The 18,212-nt window shown below is 54.1% G+C and overlaps 5 protein-coding genes across 5 annotated transcripts; 2 read left to right on the top strand and 3 right to left on the bottom strand.

Annotated features, from left to right (window-relative positions):
- Positions 1-231: 231 nt before the first annotated feature.
- Positions 232-2,068, top strand: J4E78_010221 (uncharacterized protein; the record flags this gene model as incomplete). Its single annotated transcript, XM_049370801.1, has 2 exons — positions 232-1,042; positions 1,116-2,068. 2 exons carry the CDS (start codon positions 232-234, stop codon positions 2,066-2,068), a joined length of 1,764 nt encoding a protein of 587 aa, XP_049217538.1.
- An 803-nt stretch (positions 2,069-2,871) lies between these two features.
- J4E78_010220 (uncharacterized protein) lies at positions 2,872-5,474 on the bottom strand (the record flags this gene model as incomplete). The annotated part of the gene is made up of 5 exons (XM_049370800.1): positions 2,872-3,488; positions 3,543-3,670; positions 3,722-4,005; positions 4,055-5,058; positions 5,471-5,474. 5 exons carry the CDS (start codon positions 5,472-5,474, stop codon positions 2,872-2,874), a joined length of 2,037 nt encoding a protein of 678 aa, XP_049217537.1.
- A 395-nt stretch (positions 5,475-5,869) lies between these two features.
- J4E78_010219 (uncharacterized protein) lies at positions 5,870-7,840 on the bottom strand (the record flags this gene model as incomplete). The annotated part of the gene is made up of 2 exons (XM_049370799.1): positions 5,870-6,005; positions 6,075-7,840. 2 exons carry the CDS (start codon positions 7,838-7,840, stop codon positions 5,870-5,872), a joined length of 1,902 nt encoding a protein of 633 aa, XP_049217536.1.
- A 5,186-nt stretch (positions 7,841-13,026) lies between these two features.
- On the top strand, positions 13,027-13,794 carry J4E78_010218 (uncharacterized protein; the record flags this gene model as incomplete). Its single annotated transcript, XM_049370798.1, has 3 exons — positions 13,027-13,064; positions 13,119-13,654; positions 13,721-13,794. The coding sequence occupies 3 exons, from the start codon at positions 13,027-13,029 to the stop codon at positions 13,792-13,794; spliced, it is 648 nt and encodes a 215-aa protein (XP_049217535.1).
- A 581-nt stretch (positions 13,795-14,375) lies between these two features.
- J4E78_010217 (uncharacterized protein) lies at positions 14,376-15,283 on the bottom strand (the record flags this gene model as incomplete). Its single annotated transcript, XM_049370797.1, has 3 exons — positions 14,376-14,854; positions 14,911-14,971; positions 15,107-15,283. The coding sequence occupies 3 exons, from the start codon at positions 15,281-15,283 to the stop codon at positions 14,376-14,378; spliced, it is 717 nt and encodes a 238-aa protein (XP_049217534.1).
- Between the last annotated feature and the right edge of the window lie 2,929 nt (positions 15,284-18,212).

Genomic DNA, 18,212 nt, shown 5'->3' with positions numbered 1-18,212 from the left:
CGATACAGACTGCGCGTGGATGATTGCTAATACGGGCAATACAGCACGAGAGGGACCGACTTGGATATAGTAGGACTGCTGGGAGTCACGTCCACCCCACAGTCTTGGTGATCGGACGTCGGAGGAAGGATTGCCACCATGGCAGCGGCGACTGCGGGTAAGTAAAGGAAGTCGTTGCGGGCAGCCTGCAACGCTCTTCACCATTTCCTTCTGCCACCATGATGCACCAACATGCCTCGTCTGAGCCTCCTCCCCGGTCTCTCCAGATATCTGACATCGCTTCTCCCCTTCGCAGGCTACGAGTGGAACCGCTCTTCGCCGCTGCGCTCCTCGCCCGACACATCATCCTCCATGTACCCCGACCGGCCCATTCGCCCTCTGCCCGCCCGTTCTCTACGCGCTCGCTTGTCCCCCGAGCAGGCCGAGACGATCGTGTACCCGCACAACCCGCCTTCTACCGGGCCGCTCTTCAACTACCCGCCATACACGGCCGATGAGCGCGTCAGACCTCACAGGACTGGGGCTAATGACCACCACGCCTGTCATTGTGGCCATACCCATTCCGAGGTCGAGAGCGAGGAGGAAGAGGACGACCGAAACGGACCGCTGCCGTCGTCCCCGAGCTATCAGTACAGTAGACAAGCGTCAGGCAAGCCGGCAGCGGGTGCGACTGGTGCCTATCGCAAACCAGGTTCGCCTGCGTCTTCGGTCGATGGCTACGAGTCATTCGAGAACACGAACAACAAGAAGAAGCGCAAAATCCCCAACATGGGTAGCAACGGGTCACACCACGCGAGCCTCTCCGCGGATCTGACTGGCATGGGTGTTGCACCAGTTCACGAGGCAGGCGCCATGGACGACGGGGACGGCATCGCGCGTTACTACGGCTCGGCGCCCTCGACACCCCAACACGCGACAAGTTCTGGAACCGGCATCTCAGGCGCAGGCAGAGGGCGTTTCGGCCGATCTGGCTCGGGACGGTCAGAAAGGCGCGTGTTGGCTAGTTCGACCAATCTCGCCAACGCCAAAGGGAACAGCAAACGTACGGTGTCACCTCGGGAATTGATACGTCTTTACTACTAAAAGAGTCCGTGCGCTAACGATTTGTTTTCTAGGACCTCCGGAGCAAAGCGGCATCATCTCCACTGCCATTGCCAACGCAAACGCGACCCCGCCACCCCCGGGCAACGAAAACGTGAGCCTTCTGCAGCAGGAAGCCGCCAAGCATACTGCCAGCAAGACGCAATTCACTTTCACCTGCGGCTCCGACTCGGCCAACAAGATGGTCTGGCCGGGCCAGGAAAACGGCCAGTACCCCCAACCGCCTGGCGCATACCCCAATGCCGCTGCCTCTCCTTCACCCCACCCCCAAGCCACCCGCTCACGGCCCCCCGTGCGCCCCGATGCGCCCATGGTGTCTACCCAGGGCACTCAGACCAGCCCCAACATGAACGGAGCAGGTGCATACCCCCCACCGCCCCTGCCCAATGGGACTGCACGACGTCCGACCGGACCTCCACCACCGCAACAGGCACCGCCGCCTCGAAAGCCACGACGTAGCGCCTCAAAGCTGTACGAGTATGCTGCCCGCAAGCGTCGCATTCAGCAAGAGTACGCCAACTTCCACAACCCGCCAAGTCAGCCGTGGATATGCGAATTCTGCGAATACGAGGACATATTTGGCCATCCTCCCATGGCTTTGATCCGGCAGTATGAGATCAAGGACAGGAAGGAGCGCAAACGTCTGGCAGAGAAGCGGCGGCTGTTGGAGAAGGCCAGGATGAAGGGACGCAAGGGCAAAAAGGCGAGCAAGAAGGCACAGAACAATGCCAACAACGCTCAGCACAACCAAAACCCTCCGCCTGGCGGCTACGACCGACGCGACGATGAAGGGTCGCTGGATCCACAGGACGAGTACTACGACGACGATTACGACGAACCGATAGCTACTTGTCCACATGGTTGCCAGCACCACCCGCATCCTCCGCATCCACACCCGCATAAAGTCCCAGGTTTGCCTCCTGGGGACCCTCGGGTGGGAGGACCGCCTGTTGCCAATGGCATCTAGCAACCGGACGAGACGGGGTGGGCCGTCTGTGTTCTTGCATTAAGTCTTCTTGTACTGTCTTTCCGTGCTGCCTTCATGGTCGGAGTCGTTGCAGCTGTTGCTCGGGTGTCTAGGCGCGGTGTCAAACGTATCTTCGAGATGACAGGGGGCTAGCGCATTCGATCAATCGCGCTCTCCCTCGCCCACGGCCTGACACCTTACCGAGCATACTCAGCAACCCTCCCTTAAGGCACACTGTTCCGTTTTGTTTGCAGCGTTCTAGCGTCGTCTTCCAGCATTGTTTCCCAGCACTTTCCCGGAGTCATTGAACCGTTGGTTGTTTCCAATCTTGACACCACCCGATCACGACTCGTTCCCAACCCCCTCACCTTCACGACATATCATGAACATATAACCATACATAAACTCCACTCAAATAGACAACCTCTCAACTCCAGCACTGAGACGGACTGTATTGTACTGTACATATCCCGCCGGCAGTGTATGGAGGGAACATTACAAGATACCGGATGGCGTTTCAAGTTGGACAGCTGGTCCAGTTTGTTGTCTCACACTCTTGGTCGGCAGACTGTCAACATATCGTCATGTTACATAGTATACAAGTTGGTAACTACTAGCTAGAAAATCCATTACATGTAACAACAAGCAATCGATCAAACTTCTATCCGATCTCGCTGTGCTCTTTGAACTGCGCTACATCACTATGCTTCGCGATGCTGTTTTGCTCACAGCCGTGAATTGAATATATTTTCATTCCTCATTTCTCATATCCATGCAATCGATACATCTTTATATGCAGCCTTCTACATCCTCTCCACAGGGCTGAGTCCAAGCACCCTCATACCATTGTACAAGACCTGCCTAGCAGCAACATACAACGCCAACCTAGCAATCATAACGTTCTTCTCCGAGCCCACAACCTGCAAGTGGTCGTAACTACTGCTGAGCGCATGTGCCATCTTGAACAAGTACGTAAGCACAGTAGTGGGTTCCTGCGTCTTGAGCGTGTTGAGGAAAGTGTCCGGCCACGACGCCAACTGACGAACCAACTCAACAGCCTTGTCTTCCTTCAGCAAGCTCAAGTCAGCGGATGTGAGGTCGAGGTCAGCGAGACTGGGGTCCGCGTCGCAGGCTTTGCGGTATATGGAGCAGAGACGGGCGTGTGCGTATTGTAGGTATGGGCCTGTGTCGCCTTCGAAGGAGCACATGCGGTCCATGTCGAAGGTGTAGTTGTTGATGCGCTTGCCCTTCATGTCTTGCACCATGACGGCGGAGATGCCTAGTGTGTCGGCAGTTTGCTCTGGGTCTTTGACTTGTGCGTATTTTGTCTCGTTTGTCTTCATTACTTCGTGCATCTTGTCGCCGACGTCGCGGAGGATGTCGTCGAGGAACTTGGCTGTGCCTTTTCGGGTCGACATACCTGGGCGTTGTTAGTGACCTGGACGGGATGTGGGAGATGGGATGGAGGGCATACCAAGGACCATGCCAAAGTTGATGTGTTGGCACTTGTCTGATATGTCTTTCCTGCCCATGAGCTCTTCGATCTTGAAGAGCTGGGCCAAGTGCAGGTCTTGTTGTGAGGCGACGACGTAGATCATGCGGCTGCGACCCAGTTAGTAAGGGGCATGGAATTGTAGGAATGGGCTGGCATACTCAAAGTGGTACTTCTCGACACGCTCGATCGCAGCGCCAATGTCTCGGGTCAGGTACAATGAAGTACCGTCCTTCTTCTTCACGACGGCCTTGCCCAGCTTCTTGGAGTGCTTTGTAAGGTCGACGATGACAGCGCCTTCCGAGTCCTCGCAGACCTTCTTCTCCCACATGATCTTAGCGGCCAGATCCATGCTCTCGTCTTTGACTTGAGACTCTCCGCTGTAGTCGTCGTAGTGAATATTTAGCCGGGCGTATGTCTGCTTATACTTCTCGATGGACAGGTCCTGCGCAGGTCAGTATTGATACTCTACCCTTTGTGATCGGTCTACTCACCCTGAAGCGCTTCCAGATACCGAGCGCCTTAGGCTCGCCGTCTACCATGCCCTTGAAGTACTTTCGAGCCTGCTCGTCGATACCCTCAGCTTCGATCTTCTTGACCTCGGCCTCCTGCTCCGACGCATCCTTGCCCTCTTCCTTAAGCTTCGCAGCTTCGGCCTTGAGAGCCTTCATTTTCTCCGCCTCTTCATGTTGTACGTTGCTAACCCTGACGTAGATGTCGTATAAGTGTCCAATGGGGTTCTTGACGAGTTCCTCCTCGTTACCGTAGAGATCGAAACCAATAGCCAACACACCGTATTGCTTTCCCCAGTCTCCGAGGTAGTTCATGCGAACGACGTCCCAGCCAGCGCCCTCGTATAGGTTTGCGAGGAAACCACCAATGATTGTGCTTCGCAAATGGCCGGCGTGGAAGGGCTTCGCGATGTTGGGCGAACTGAATTCGACGATCATCTTCTTCGCGCCGGAGGAGGGGTCGAGCGGGTTCTTGAGACCGAGGTTCTTGTTGAAACCATATGCCTCCTTGGACTTGAGGACCATGGGCAGAACGAGCGAAGTGAGCGTCTCTGGCTTGAAGAAGAAGCCAATGGATGTGTTTGTGACAATTGGCTTCTTAACCAGCGGCGACTCGGGGAAGGCATCTGCCAGCTCCTGTGCGAAGGCCTTCATGTCCTTCTTCTTCTGGCGGAGCGCGGGCACGGCCAGCTGCAAGTCTCCATGCTCTGGTTTGGCCGTCCATGCTAGTGTGGGGTATATTATTTGCTTGTCTACGCCTGAGACGGACGAGAGCAGCTCGGTGATGTGGCTCCGGTAGATGTCGAAGGGGTTGAGGGCGGGGTATGTGTTGGGCTGTTGCGGGACCCTGTCGAGGCCGAGCGTGGCGAGTGTGTTGGTGAGGTCCTCCATGCTGACTGGCGGGCGCGCCGACGCGTCGAGGTTCCGGAGGGGATTGAGGGAAGTAGCGTCGAACTGGAAGTAGTCTCGCAGTAGTGTGGAGGCAGCTGCCACTCTAGGACTGTTGTGCCCGTGTGGGATGGGCTGGTTGTGTATATAATATCGTGGACGTGTGTGCGGTCGCAGCGGGTAGGAGAGTGTGTGGAGGGTGGACGCGCGCGGGGTGGTGGGCTTAAGGGCAGGCTGTGTCAGTATGACTGGACTACGGCTGCGTCTCTGAGTCAAAGGAAAGGAGAGAGTCGCCAGCGGCCTCGTCAGACAAGCGTTGCTAGAGGGAAAAAGTCTGGCGCGACAAATATTTGCCAGGCTTTGCTGCATGCCAGATGTGGGGTAGCTGCGATGCGTCAATGGTTCGCGAGAGATGCGAGCAATCGCGCTAGTATAAAATTTAGGAGGGGCTCCGACGTGAGGCTGAACACGGCCTGAGCACCCGGCCTGCCATCGTCGCAGCCACCCTACTCATCACTCACCATCACATAGCATCACCTCGAATCAGCTCATCCAAGAAAAGGCTCTAATTACAAAATCTAAGTGCCTCGAAAGTCCAGACCAATCTGTGCCATCGCCGATTTCGCGCGACAAAGGTGCCACGGCGTCGACATGAGGCTCGTATACGCACGCCTCGCACGATTCGGATCTTGTGCCTCCAGATTCTGACATGCGCATAACCTACAGGGCGGCACATATGCGTGCTGATGTTCCTGGGCGTCGCCGCGGCCAGCCAGGTACTACATGCGCCATGCATGGCTCGTATACAGGTCGAGTCAGATGCAGGCCCGTCAATGCAGAAGGACGAGTCGGGCTCACATGTCATGTGCACTTCCGCCCAACGACAGGCTCGCGTCTCTTGTTGCGCTCTCATGCTTTGTCTCCTGAGCTGCCTTTAGTTACGTGTCCAGCGAAGCCCAGCTGCTCTCGGTTATCGTCGCAAAGCCTGGCGTATTCGAGCAATAGCCGCAGAGTGTAAAGATCCATGTCCTCCTTGCGTAAGACCCTGAAGAGGTAGAGGTACGAAGTCAGTATATGTCTCACATGCACTTCGTACAGTCAAGTCAAGACTTACCTCTTAGCCCACTCCTGGCCGCTGAATGCGATCTTCTCCGCTGCTTTGTCGTGGGCACCATACAGCACCGCCACATGGTCATCTCCAGTGCCTAGGAAATAGTCCAAGATAGCGTGCATGTCGACAAACGAGTTGTCCATTGGAACAAAGTGCAGCCATGGTATCAGTCGGTCGTCGTGCCATTCGGAGTAGATCGTCGCCTTGATAGGGACGGACGTCGAACGTAGGAAGGAGAGATAACGCCCAGAGAAGGAATTGCCATCGATATCAGGGAGGAGCTTGTAGTCGAACTGTTTGGACATGGGGACCTTTTTTACAGTCCCGAACCACTGCTCGTTGTAGTCGCAAGTCCGCTTGCCAGACTGTGGGAAGCACAAAAGGTCCGTGAAGCCGACATTCGCAATCCGGTCGAGCCAAGTACCCATGTTCATGTGTCTCGTCGCTTCTAGATGATACGTGGTGTATGACTGCGGGCTGTAAGTTTGGCCTCCTTCCGCTGCCTTTGAGTCCATCTCAAGGTTGTGCACATATGTCCCATTTAACATGGAAACGAAGCGGTGCCGATGGAAGCGCGTCCAGTTCTCTGCCTTGTTACGACCTCCACTGGCGACACCCCGCCATACAGCGCCTGCTGTTTTCTCCGACCAATTCTTGCCATCGGGATTTGTGCCTGAGTAGTCACCGCCTGCAAACGCCTCAGAGAGATAGGCAGCGGGAGGAATGAGGATATCCGAATTTTGCTGCAACTTCGTTTCACCGAAGATGGGCACTAGAGCGTGAGTCGTTGATATCGAAACCGGTTCGATGAATGTTCCATGGGACTCTTGTAGATGCTTTTGTTGGCAAGCATCTCTCACCAAGTCCCAGTTCTGCACGTAGCCTTTATACGAGTGCTCTGGATAGCCCCGAGGAAAAGGAGGAGGTCCAGCAAGGTTCGTGGCGGCGACTTGGTTCCGGCCAGGTGAACCGGGTGGACATGCTTTCCGCGCCAACTCCCAATATGGCTCGCCCGGTCCCATCCAGTTCACCTGAGGCGGCTCTCGGGACGTCTCATCCAAGGCTTGGAAGCTGCCGTACTCAGAGATGGTCTCGTCACCGGGCAGTATTTTCCTCGTCAGGGTCTCAATCTCGGTGTAATTGCTCATCTCCTCCCACGGTACGATGACTCGACTCTCATCCATAAAGTTGACGGCGATATCGAGATCAGGTAGCATGCCTTCTATGCGCCTGACCATGTCCCACCACGCGACCATACGGTCCGTCGGCGTGCCTGGACCCTGGCCTTCCGTCCTGGTGGCGGTTCCGTTTCTTACTGAGATGCGATGTTCATAGTGTTGTGCAAAGCCACGCATACTCTTTGCAGGCACGCCCCAGAAAGGTCTCAAGTCACGGTAGATCTGATCGAACAGTCCTTCCACGATGATCGCATCGTGCTTCTGCGCATACTCAAACCAGGCGTCAAAGTGAGGTGGTGGATTACGACCGCGCCTTTGTCGATATGCTTCGGCTGCCGAATTTAGGTCGTATGTTCGTTCTGAGATGAGCTCTCCAAATTTGCGTTGCGCATCTACCATGAGCTCATCGATGGGATGCATTTCCTGGGTGCTTGGTCCATGCTGAATCAGGTTGTCGTGATGTGCGGGTTGTGAAGGCGAGCGGAATTGCCAGAGCAGCAAGATGCTATTACAAAGAAGCAGGACGCCCAAGCCAGCCGTAAAGACGATGGCATTGCGAAAGCCGATGAATCGCGCGCACCGCTGAAACATGTTGATGGAGGTCTATCGTGTGGCAGGTTGTAGCAGTGACATAGGTAAGTGCCAAAAGAACAAACAAAAGAAAAAGTTTGCGATAGCCTACGCCACTTACACCGAGAGCTTTCACCTCATGTTCTGGCAGGTACGTGGAAGGCGAGGTGAAGGGGCGGCCCTTGCGATCCGCTGGTTAAAGGCAGGTCCCAAACAGAACCACGCGACCGCATGACGCAAGCAGCCAGTGGCCCCGAGAAGGAGCCGTTTTCTGCCCTGTAAAATCGATTCACACCTCAAATTTGTTGCAGTGTCTTGAGAATTGCTTGCGCGTCGCAATGTTTATACAGCCATATATTTGTTGTACTGTTATATCAAATGTTCTACACATGAATACAATCTACTCACGACATAGCTGTAAGTATTGTGAAGAGCGCATCAAAACATTGGACGGACATGTTGATTGGGACCGACCAGTCCTTCGCTTCCAATCACAGACATCAACGGCGTGTCATTGCGACTCCAACTCGTTGGCGTATTACCAAACACCAGACTCTGAGATTCGCTCCCGTGGGCGCACGCGTCGATGCTGACCCCGACCGCTGGATGCGCACTAAGAAGAGGACGATAAATCCTTTGGCAGTATCAATAAGAAAACTCCGTCATGTACTGTAGTACCTAGCACGCGCGCCCTTGGTCTTACCAAGCTATGACTAGCGCTTTCACTGACGTAGATGGACCCGTAGAGTCGGAGTTCTGTGTCGCGTACCGCGATCTCACGTCCTACGTGGTACCCATAAGCCGTCAAACGCCTCTCAATAGATGTTCCTACACGTTTTGATGCAAAGAAGAAATTCGGGTAGTCGCATGGGGTCGTGGGTGCTGTATCCACCTGAGGCGTTCTCTTGAGTCGCGATTCCAAAGATGTTGCCTTGTTCGATACCTGCAACATCAACAGCCTTGGTGCTTGCCAGCGTGACCAAATAGCTGTTTGCAGTAGAGTTGATAGATAGATTCTGCCTAATTAGCGGCATGTTAAAGCTTCTCTACAAGATCGATGAACGCGCAGTCTGAAGCGGCTGAGATTGAGGACGTACTGACTACTTGATGTCAAAACTTCCTGCAGACGTCAAACCCGGCAGGCTGCAGGAGCGCTTGAGTGATGCGAGCTTTCGTCCACAGTTACGCATGATGCGCCGGCAGGGTCTGGAAGGTAGTATGCCGGATGGAGTGATGAGGCCCGGGCTCAAGTGCCTTTGATTCGAGATCTCTGGAGCCCGCCTTGACCTTGACTGAATGAGGCGATGTGTTTCGATTGTATGAACACACACCAGCGTGAAGATATGGGTGCGGTCTTCTCACAGTCTGACGTCGCTCATGCTAGCAGCTGATCCCGTGTAGCTGTTTGGGTAGATCCAAAGGAACTGGCTACTAGGGCCTCGTCCGCGGACAGTGGAATTGGCTGCTGTGTGGGCGTGGTTCGCAATCTCTGCTCATTGCCTATGTAAAAAGCCGGTGGCAGATTCTGAAGGCGCTAGAACTTCCATGAGCCTGTACGATCTCGAACCCAGAATCTATTCTTGCATGCGCAGGGTCGCAGTGTACCTGGAAGAGCGGCGATGTGCGCAACGTCGTACAGGAATTTAATCTCCGCACCTCTGGATGTTTTGAGACATACTCGCATGGGGATCCAGGCGACTCTGAAGTGGCTTCGGGGCGCTCCCAACTGTATGGTCAACGGAATGCCTGGGTTTGCAGACAGATCTGATGCAGATGGAATCGTGTAATCTGGAAGTCATCTGAGACGAACATCCCGATGTGGAAGTTCCATGTTTGCTTTTCCTCGGGAAGGGAGCGGTACGCCATGCGATCATTTCACATGGCTATGATTTGATCACGCATGCGTCGGGGTCGACGGAGTCGATGATAGAGATGAGTAGCACATCCCGAGTATCGCTTCTGATGAGGTAGCTTCGAGAAAAAATTGCTGATGAGCTGCTCGATAGCCATGAACTTCAGTCGTGAGAGAAGGACTATGCATTGAGCTATACGCATGATGCGGACGCAGCGATCGATTGGTCAACAAGGTAATCGATAAGTGGCTGTTATGGACGTGTAGCTTTGTAATAGCGAAATGGAGTAAAGGAAGCGCAAGCGTCTGAAAGAGGGTTGATGAAGTGGGACCTGGACAAAACTTCGGCGAGGTTTTGCATCTAGCGGTCAGGTTGACGAGTAGGTCCCAGATTGTCGGATCTCGTGATAAGAAAGAGCCTGTCCAGTCAGCTGGTTGCGGTCGCTGTAATCCGCTTCCGCGAAAGCACCACATCATTTTCAGCCTCCACGGTTCGACAAATCAAGTCTTTAGTAGACCGCATACGGCGCTAAAGTGAGCAGTCCTTGCCGTCCTTCCTACCCAAGCTCTCGCGCATGTTGCGCAAATCGAATGCGGCCACTAGGAGGCGGGACGAGGTGAGGGACAGGGGCGCCCTGTCAAACGACCGGTCGTGCTGGAAAACCTCAAAGCCTGGAGGGAATGCTAGACCACAGACCAGGGTCTCAAGAAGTAAGATGTCTCGAAGTTATCGATGATCCAGAGCTCAAGAATATACGAGTGACAAATATAGTGTTAACTCGAAGCCAAATATCGGCCGTGATGAAAATCTCGTGTGAGCAGATCTTGTACACAAGGCCACACATGATGGGGATGCGGCAAATTCCTTTTGGAACCCTGCAGAACCGGTTTGCGTAACAACGTTCGGAAGACAGACCGGGAGGACGGCAAAATCGAGGTAGGGCGTGTTACACGATCCGGTAAAGCTGGGTAAACAGCTCTCCATGAAGCTGACAGATGTCTAAGATGCCATGTGAGAGCTGCACGTAGCCGTTCGTAATACGAGGGTCAGCTTCCGAGTATTGCTATCCTGGCATGCATTGACTTGCGGAGAACTTCGGAGCACGTTGGTAATGGCACCGAGAGCTGCATCGAATTCTTCGAGAGGGGTTTGCGGAAGTGATGTTCATGGTAGCTGGAGGTGGCTGCCAAAAGGGCAGGCGCGCACGGACAATGTCCTTGCTGAGGCCTGAGGTAAGAACTTGTCTTTTTCCGCCAAGCTGATGGCGATGCCGCAAAGTACAGCGGCGCGTGTCACGCAGGCTTATACCAGGGCGATGGGCCGGTAATTGGTGGTCTGGCAGAGGCCACGCAGCTATACCATGACGTTGGTCCGTGGTCGTGCCTCGGATCGGCAATCGTGCGATGCTAGCCGTAGGGCGGACCGGCGCTACTGGCTGGGAGATGCACATCAAGAACGCCATACTCCAGAGCTCCATGGGCGACATGATGCTGGCGGCAACGCTAAGCCGATGCGCAACACGCACAGGGGCGGCGTCAATCACCATGCTAGAAAAGATGGAAGCAGGTGGACGCGTTTTGGAACTGGGCGACACTCAGCTCAGACCAATAGCGCAGGGCGGCAAGCCACGAGAGACCTGCAGCCCACTGCAACAGGTAAAAGTCTTCTAAATGCTGGCAGTCCGAGGAGTCTGTATAAGACGGCGTACTCACCGTCTCTGAGCTGGTCGGTTGACTACAGGAAGCAGACTGCCGCCCAGCACTCCAAGGCATTGGCTTCAGACTCCTTCATCAAGTGAGACAATCTTCATCTCCTCCGCCATCGACGACGGTCCACGACGTCCCGACGCCGCTTCCAGGCTTGTCTCCAGCCGTGTGCATAGAATAGTGCTTGACGTCGAACACGGCAGCCAAGGAGAGGTACGTCGGAAGTGCTCCATTGATTGCAGAGGGTGTGGTCCTGGAAAAATGGCGCCCCATTGGCGGTTCTGTCGTCAATGCAAAGCAGCAATGGTGTTGGATGAGAAAAGACATGTCTGGCTGTGTGGGCAAAGCATGGCTAATATACAGCAGCAGCATAGAACGTCCCAGGACTCTGACAAAGCCGGCGCCTTCTAGAGGCCCCAAAGAAGCCCCTGCCCAGCCGATATCGACGCTGCAACAGTGAGATAGAGGCACAGCCGCTGTTGGCATCACCTTGTCAAGTCACGCCAGGCACGACTCGCACAGCAAGAAGTGCAGCGTCATCGTACCACGCCACCAGCGACCGGCGAAATAATATCCCGCACACGCTCAGGAACAGGCGGGCGGGAGTGACAGGGCAGAAGGTGAGCAGTTCATTTCGCTTGGTTGCTCGTTCATCCTGTCCTTATCCTACATCCCTGTTGCCACATGGCCGGCCGGGTTCCTGTGACGCATCACATTCGTCAATTTCCCTGCAACACCATCTGCTGCATCTCTACCACACACTCCGCGCTGTCTTTTCCTTCTCTGGCCGTCCGTTGTCCGCTGCTGTACGCGTCTCTCCGACCTCCGCGCATGGATAGCTGCCCGCCTTTTAGCCGCATCGCTGCATTAACAGCGCAGAGGCAGGCGCAAAGGGCAGTCTCTCCACTGGAGGGCCGCCGGGATGTGGGGCAGTACCGGGGGCCTAAGCGGGCTGGCGAGCGACTTCCAAACCTCAACCTCTGCCTATATCCGTCGAAATATCGCTTGCTGCTGCACTTTTGCTCTCTGCTAGGCGGCTATGAGATTAAAGGGCCCTAGTATTGGGTTCAACTGCACCGAACGATTCATCGTCATCCTAATGGAGGGGCGGCCCCATGTTCACCAAGCGAGTTTAGATGAGAGGTCTGACTCGTGGCTTGACTTCATTTCCTATATCTTTACTATCCAACACCGCGTATCGTTGATATAAGGCCTCGTCATATGCTGGAGTCTCTTCACAGTCTTTTCAGTCAACTTGGACACCAACAATTTGTTACTTTCCTTGCTTTTCCCACATCATTTCCCGGCCGCCTCAACAACAAAAGACAGCACTCCACAACATAGCAGCAGAGCTATCATCTGTCTGACTCACAGTCTTTAATGAAACTTTACTAAGAGAAACAGGTTCAGCCTTCTTCAGATGCGAAGGGGCCCACGACGTGGACGAGGTAGAAACCAACATCCCACCCGCGGCGCATCTTCTCGGCGAGATACGTCAAACCCTCCATCAGCATCCAATTCCAGAACTACTTCGCGACACAACACCGTCGGAAACAGCCGAAGCCACGCGTCACTAAGGCGCTCCGCTCGTATCGCGGGATTACTCAACGGCGAGACTGATCATCAGCTAGCCAACGCCACATCCTCGATGGCTGACGTCGCAAGACCAAGGGCGCTAGGAAGCAGGTCCGTTCGTTCAAGACATCACTCCGGAAACGCCCGCACTTCAGGAAGATCAAGGTCAGACCAGCATTCCCTGTCTCCGGAAGAGATCCGGTACGCCATGGACATCGTGGTGCAGCCACCACGAACTGCTCGGGTTGGTCAGACTTTGCCTGGATCCATCGTCGTGCGATTACGAACCACCAACGCGGACACAGATGAAGCGGTTGCGGACTCGACTAATCTGGTTGCTGTCGCCGCCCTGGTACCTGGTCCAAACACTCCAGCATCTGTGGACACGAATGCTCTCAATGCGCTGCTCACTGGGCGTGTCTTCGATTCTATTCACCCGTTCAACGATGATGAAGCAGACGGATCGATTGCCTCTATGGACATGGCCGACCCCCATGGTGTAGGCTACATGCGCTTTCCCGAGCTCGTCATTCGCCAGGCTGGTACCTATCGGATACGGATCACGCTCATCCGGATTCGTAGCTCTGCTACCGACCCACCAGTCACGTCTGCAGGCAACGGCTTGGCAGTGCATGTTGTCGATAGCAACCCAATTGTGGTTAATGGGGGTGGATCTTCGTCAAGCATGGCTGCATACAATGGTAAGTATCTAGTGGCAACCTATTGATCTTCTTCAGTTTCCTGATACTTTCTTGTCGCATACATAGGGGACGGCGATGTTGACGATGGTGGTTGGCTCGAGGTTCTGCGTTCCATTCAGGATCGGCGCATCTCGCGGTAGTGCTACGTTTCGGTCTTATATTGGGTGGCTTCTTGTACGACTAGTGGGTTTCTTCTGGGGATCGTGATGATTTATGGGGAAGCAAGTGTTTTGGTTGCATGTGGAACGGCCATATCGTGAGACTACGAGGTTGGTGTTGGACTGAGGCCTGAGCTTAGTGTCAATCGGGCTGCAGGGCATTGCAGGCTGGATGAGGGAAACGTTGTTATCTTTCTTCGTTTTTGATGCATGATATCATTAGCCTTGTATTCTTGCCTCGGTTGGAGGTAAAGGAGGCACCATAATCAATCTCTCATACTTCCCAACATCGAAATTGATATGCACCCATCCAATCAGGTCCTCTGGGAAAAAGAAGTATCGGCAGCACGACCGCTCTCATACTTCTGCGACCACTGAAATCTTGAGGGGCAGACGAAAGTCTTCTAAATCACGTCACCGGGTGAACTGTTCGGAAAGCAGCAACTTTGGCATTCGTGACTAAACACAAACATCGCAACCAACTATTTACAAGTCCAACACTATCATTGTCCTTCCTTAACCACCTCCACTCCACCACCTAATCACTCACTCCAACCCATGTTCTACTCAAAGTCGATATTCGCGCTGGGGCTTCCAATGCCAATAACGCTACCACTTCCGCCACCCGATCCAGTCGGTGTGCACTTCCTCCACGCAACATGAAGCTGCTGGGTGAAAGCAACAGTAGCATCATCATTGCTCATCTCACCCGCCTGATCAGACTTCTTGTTCGTAAGTGAGATTCTGTTGTTGATATTGAGGATACCGTTCTGGCCACACGGTGACCAGATGGTGGCGGTGGTCTCAACGCTGTCTTGCTTGGTGTAGACTTGGCCGGTCAGGAGGGCGCCGCCGCCTACGGCTGACATGCGCGTGGTTTGCGTCTTGCCGGCGTCTTGCGAGAAGTAGTAGGTCGTGATGAAGCTGCCGGTTACGCCTTCGTCGAGACGCGCCCAGCCGTGGTAGGTGGCGTCTACGACGGCGTACTGGAAGCCGCCCGGGTACTTCAAGTTCAGGTGGAGCTGGCAGTTCTTGCTGCGGTCTGGAGGGGGATTGTTAGTATTTTGTTTCCCTTGAGGGACTTAGGTTCAATCTTACCTGCTGGTACCGTGCCGGGACCGATGTAGGTCTGGAATTGATCGAATCCGTAAGTGATGACCTGGTTGTAGTGTGAGCTGATTTTCTTACCATGCCGACTCTCCAGTCCTTTGGGGGTATGTAATGCCATGGATCGCGGAAGTAAGACTACATCCGTCCACTAAGCCCAGATGGGAAGTGTTGGGATTATACTTACGGTCTTGTCGGTCGAGGTACTGGTGGACACGGAGCCTTGAGGACATCCGTTACCAGAGTATGAAGTGTCAACGATAGTGATCTGCTCTGCGGGAGGAGCATCCTCAGAAGTAGTCTGGGGCAGAGGGTTGGCCGCGGCGAGGACCGGGAGGAGGAGAGCAGCAATTCTGGCGTGCATGTTTGCTTGTGCGGAGACAAAGACTGTTGGTAGTGGTGGACGTTGAAGTGAATGTTGGTAGCGGAGGCTGTTGATCTGCGATGGGTTTCAACAAGAAGGCATGGAGACATGCTTTATACACCACATCTTTTCGCGGTTTTAGACCATCATGCCGTGCAGTGCCTCGCTATGCCGCCTCGAATATGTTCCGACATGGCTGTTGCGGTAGTCTGGAGACAATGTGCACTGGAAAGAGCTAGTTCAGTTCCCAAATTTAGCTTCGGGAAGAGTAATTCGGTATTAAGACAACGGTATCTAAACACTGAGCCAGGGTGGTTGAGCTGCTTCTTAGATTGAATGATCTGGTACCGCCGAAATCGGGACCTAGACGATATGATGAATACGAGACTATGACCAAGAGCAACTGAAGATGAATGGAGGCCAGCAAGCTACAAAGGCAGTGATCTGCGTTGCATTCAGAGGTCTGTTGCACTCGGCAGCCTTTCGGTGGTGGCGTGGCACCATGATCCAAGAGGACAAAAAAGCATTATAGTGAGAATACGAAAAGCTTGGATGTATCTTTAATTGCCATGTTGTGTGCAGCGAGGCTCTGGACTTGCATGATAGTGCTCTGCCGCGGATTGACGCGCTTAAAATAGTCTCCAGCATCGGTGAGGCAATATCGCCGTACCTGGGGTGGAGTTGAAGATCAGGTGATGCGTGACCGACAGCCAAACCGACGAGCTCGGATAGTATAGCCATATCCAGGTCCCGAATTCCTGGGGTATTGTGCTTACAGAGCTTGGTCTCGACTGGTACTCCGTAATTTAACGCGCAATATGTTTGCTCGGTAAACGGGTCGCTTAATTGGGTAATATGCGATCTGGTAAATCCTCGCTCGTCTCTTCCGATCAATATGCAGGGTTTACCCGGGATCATCAGCCATACGGTGATCTAAGCTTGCGGCTTCAAGAAGGAATGTATAGACAAGTAGAGTAAAACCATCTCCACTCGTTTTGACTTGTCTCAATTTCCTCGCATATGGATGTACATTAATCGATCCGTCGGGGGGTTCTGTTCGCCTCAAATCTCGGTTCAGGCAACGTTCTCGCCTCCGGATAATTCGATATACGGAATCACAAGACTTGTTGATGCTGCCGTTGTGTTCAGCTCATGTGTTTGGTAGAGTCTCGCGAAGACAATTCCACGCCGTGCTGATCAATTGGCTCATCCGCACAAGACAGAAAGACATTCCGGGGGTCTGGATCGTCCACGAAGCTCTGTAGTCGCTCGCAGTACGCTCTTCATAGATCATAGCAAGAAGGCCTGCCACACCAGGAGATACGGAAGTGCCCGGAGTGATCAAGAGAACGGTCCGCCTTGTATGCGAACACTGTCATGCATCCACGTGCCAGCTTTTCAAGGTCAGATAACAAATCGGTTGTCTCCATGGAACACCAAATACGCAAGCTGAGAGGATCGTTATAGTAGTGTACTCCACAGCTACCTCGTTGGTAAGCTTTGTCTTTGCCACACTCGATCGAAGTCAGAAACTGCAACAAGCCCTTACGCATGTATTGAGACGAAATGAACGAGACGACGAGGCAACCCTTCGCAGCCCAGCTCTGGAACCCGAGGAAATCTCCCACTATGTGAGAGCTTGTGGTTTTTAGGATGTACCCAATACCCAGATCCTGCGATCTCATCTACCAAACAGATGACGACAATGCGCTCCGGGGCGTCGATCATTACGCGTGGGAGAGGGAGTACATCCTCGCTGTTGCGCTGAGCAATGGGCGCTACGGTTTGTTAAGTCCGAAGGAAACCCCTTCGCCGTCATCAGTGAGCTAGGCGGATCTCGGCAGCGACACCGTATAGAGATGCCTCCGGCCGAGGTGTGGCTCAGGAGGCCCAAGTGGCTCATGCGCTCGGCTTGTTTACGTTTCGCATTCGCGATACCGAGAGTGAGTTGGTCTATTTGCGGTGGCGTTTTTGATTCAGACTCTGCAGAAGCCTAGTTCCAGCTGAACAAGTGAGCTGACCTACAGCATGAGTCGCTGAGTTATTTGTGAGCATGTGTTTGGTACCCCGCGATTAATCCGACATATTCGATGACAAAGTCGTGGCGGAGGAGCAAGCCAAGATGGCGGGACATGCCTGACGTCAAGCCACAGACGACACTGAGGGGCCAGAGCATTGGCAAGACAGCTGAGGAACGCAGACGGACTTAGTTGGGAGATGGTGACAGGGCAGCCGTTGACGCTCAATCGCGGTAGGAGTAGAAGCGTGGTGAGGCTGAGCAATGCCAGGGCCTAGCCAAACCTTAGGGCGCTAGCGAGATCGACCGAGCCGTTTAGGCAGTCTCCACTCCGTGTGTTCCGGAGCGATCCACACCGGATTTTCCTTGTCTCCTGGAGTCCATCACCACAGGATTAGCAACAGTTGTGCTAGATCGTCGATTATCCCGCCAGCGCACAGCAGTGCATCGTGGGGTGACCCTGGGAACAACTCCCGTCTAGCAACTATCGATAGTGTTGAGACGCACGAACGCCATCACGAGTGTTGATCAAGCAGACGAACAGCAAGGCCGCAACACCAGACTGCTAAGACGACAAGGGACCCAGTATGAGGTTACTCGCCATATACCGTCAGAACCGGTCTTCGGCCCAGAAAGATGGCCGAGCAGCGTATACACCGGTGTACGAGCGGGTACGCGAGATCTGCCGGGCACCAGCCAAGAGAGGGTAGGGGATTCGGGCCCCTGAGAGTCCCACGGTACGCAGCGACTCCCTGCATGACCTCTGCGACGTCCATCGACAGCATCTTTACGCGAGCATCCACATCGTCACATCTCCAGAGAATGAAGATGGCTAGCTCAGCAATCTAGCTCCTGACCGAAGAAACTCAGATTCCGACTGCGCTCACGTGCCTCGCATCGCCGCGGGGGCAG

The sequence above is a fragment of the Alternaria triticimaculans genome (assembly GCF_023758025.1).
Source record: "Alternaria triticimaculans strain BMP 0046 chromosome Unknown scaffold_28, whole genome shotgun sequence".
Lineage (NCBI taxonomy): Eukaryota > Fungi > Ascomycota > Dothideomycetes > Pleosporales > Pleosporaceae > Alternaria > Alternaria triticimaculans.
This window is presented reverse-complemented; position numbering and strand designations above follow the sequence as displayed.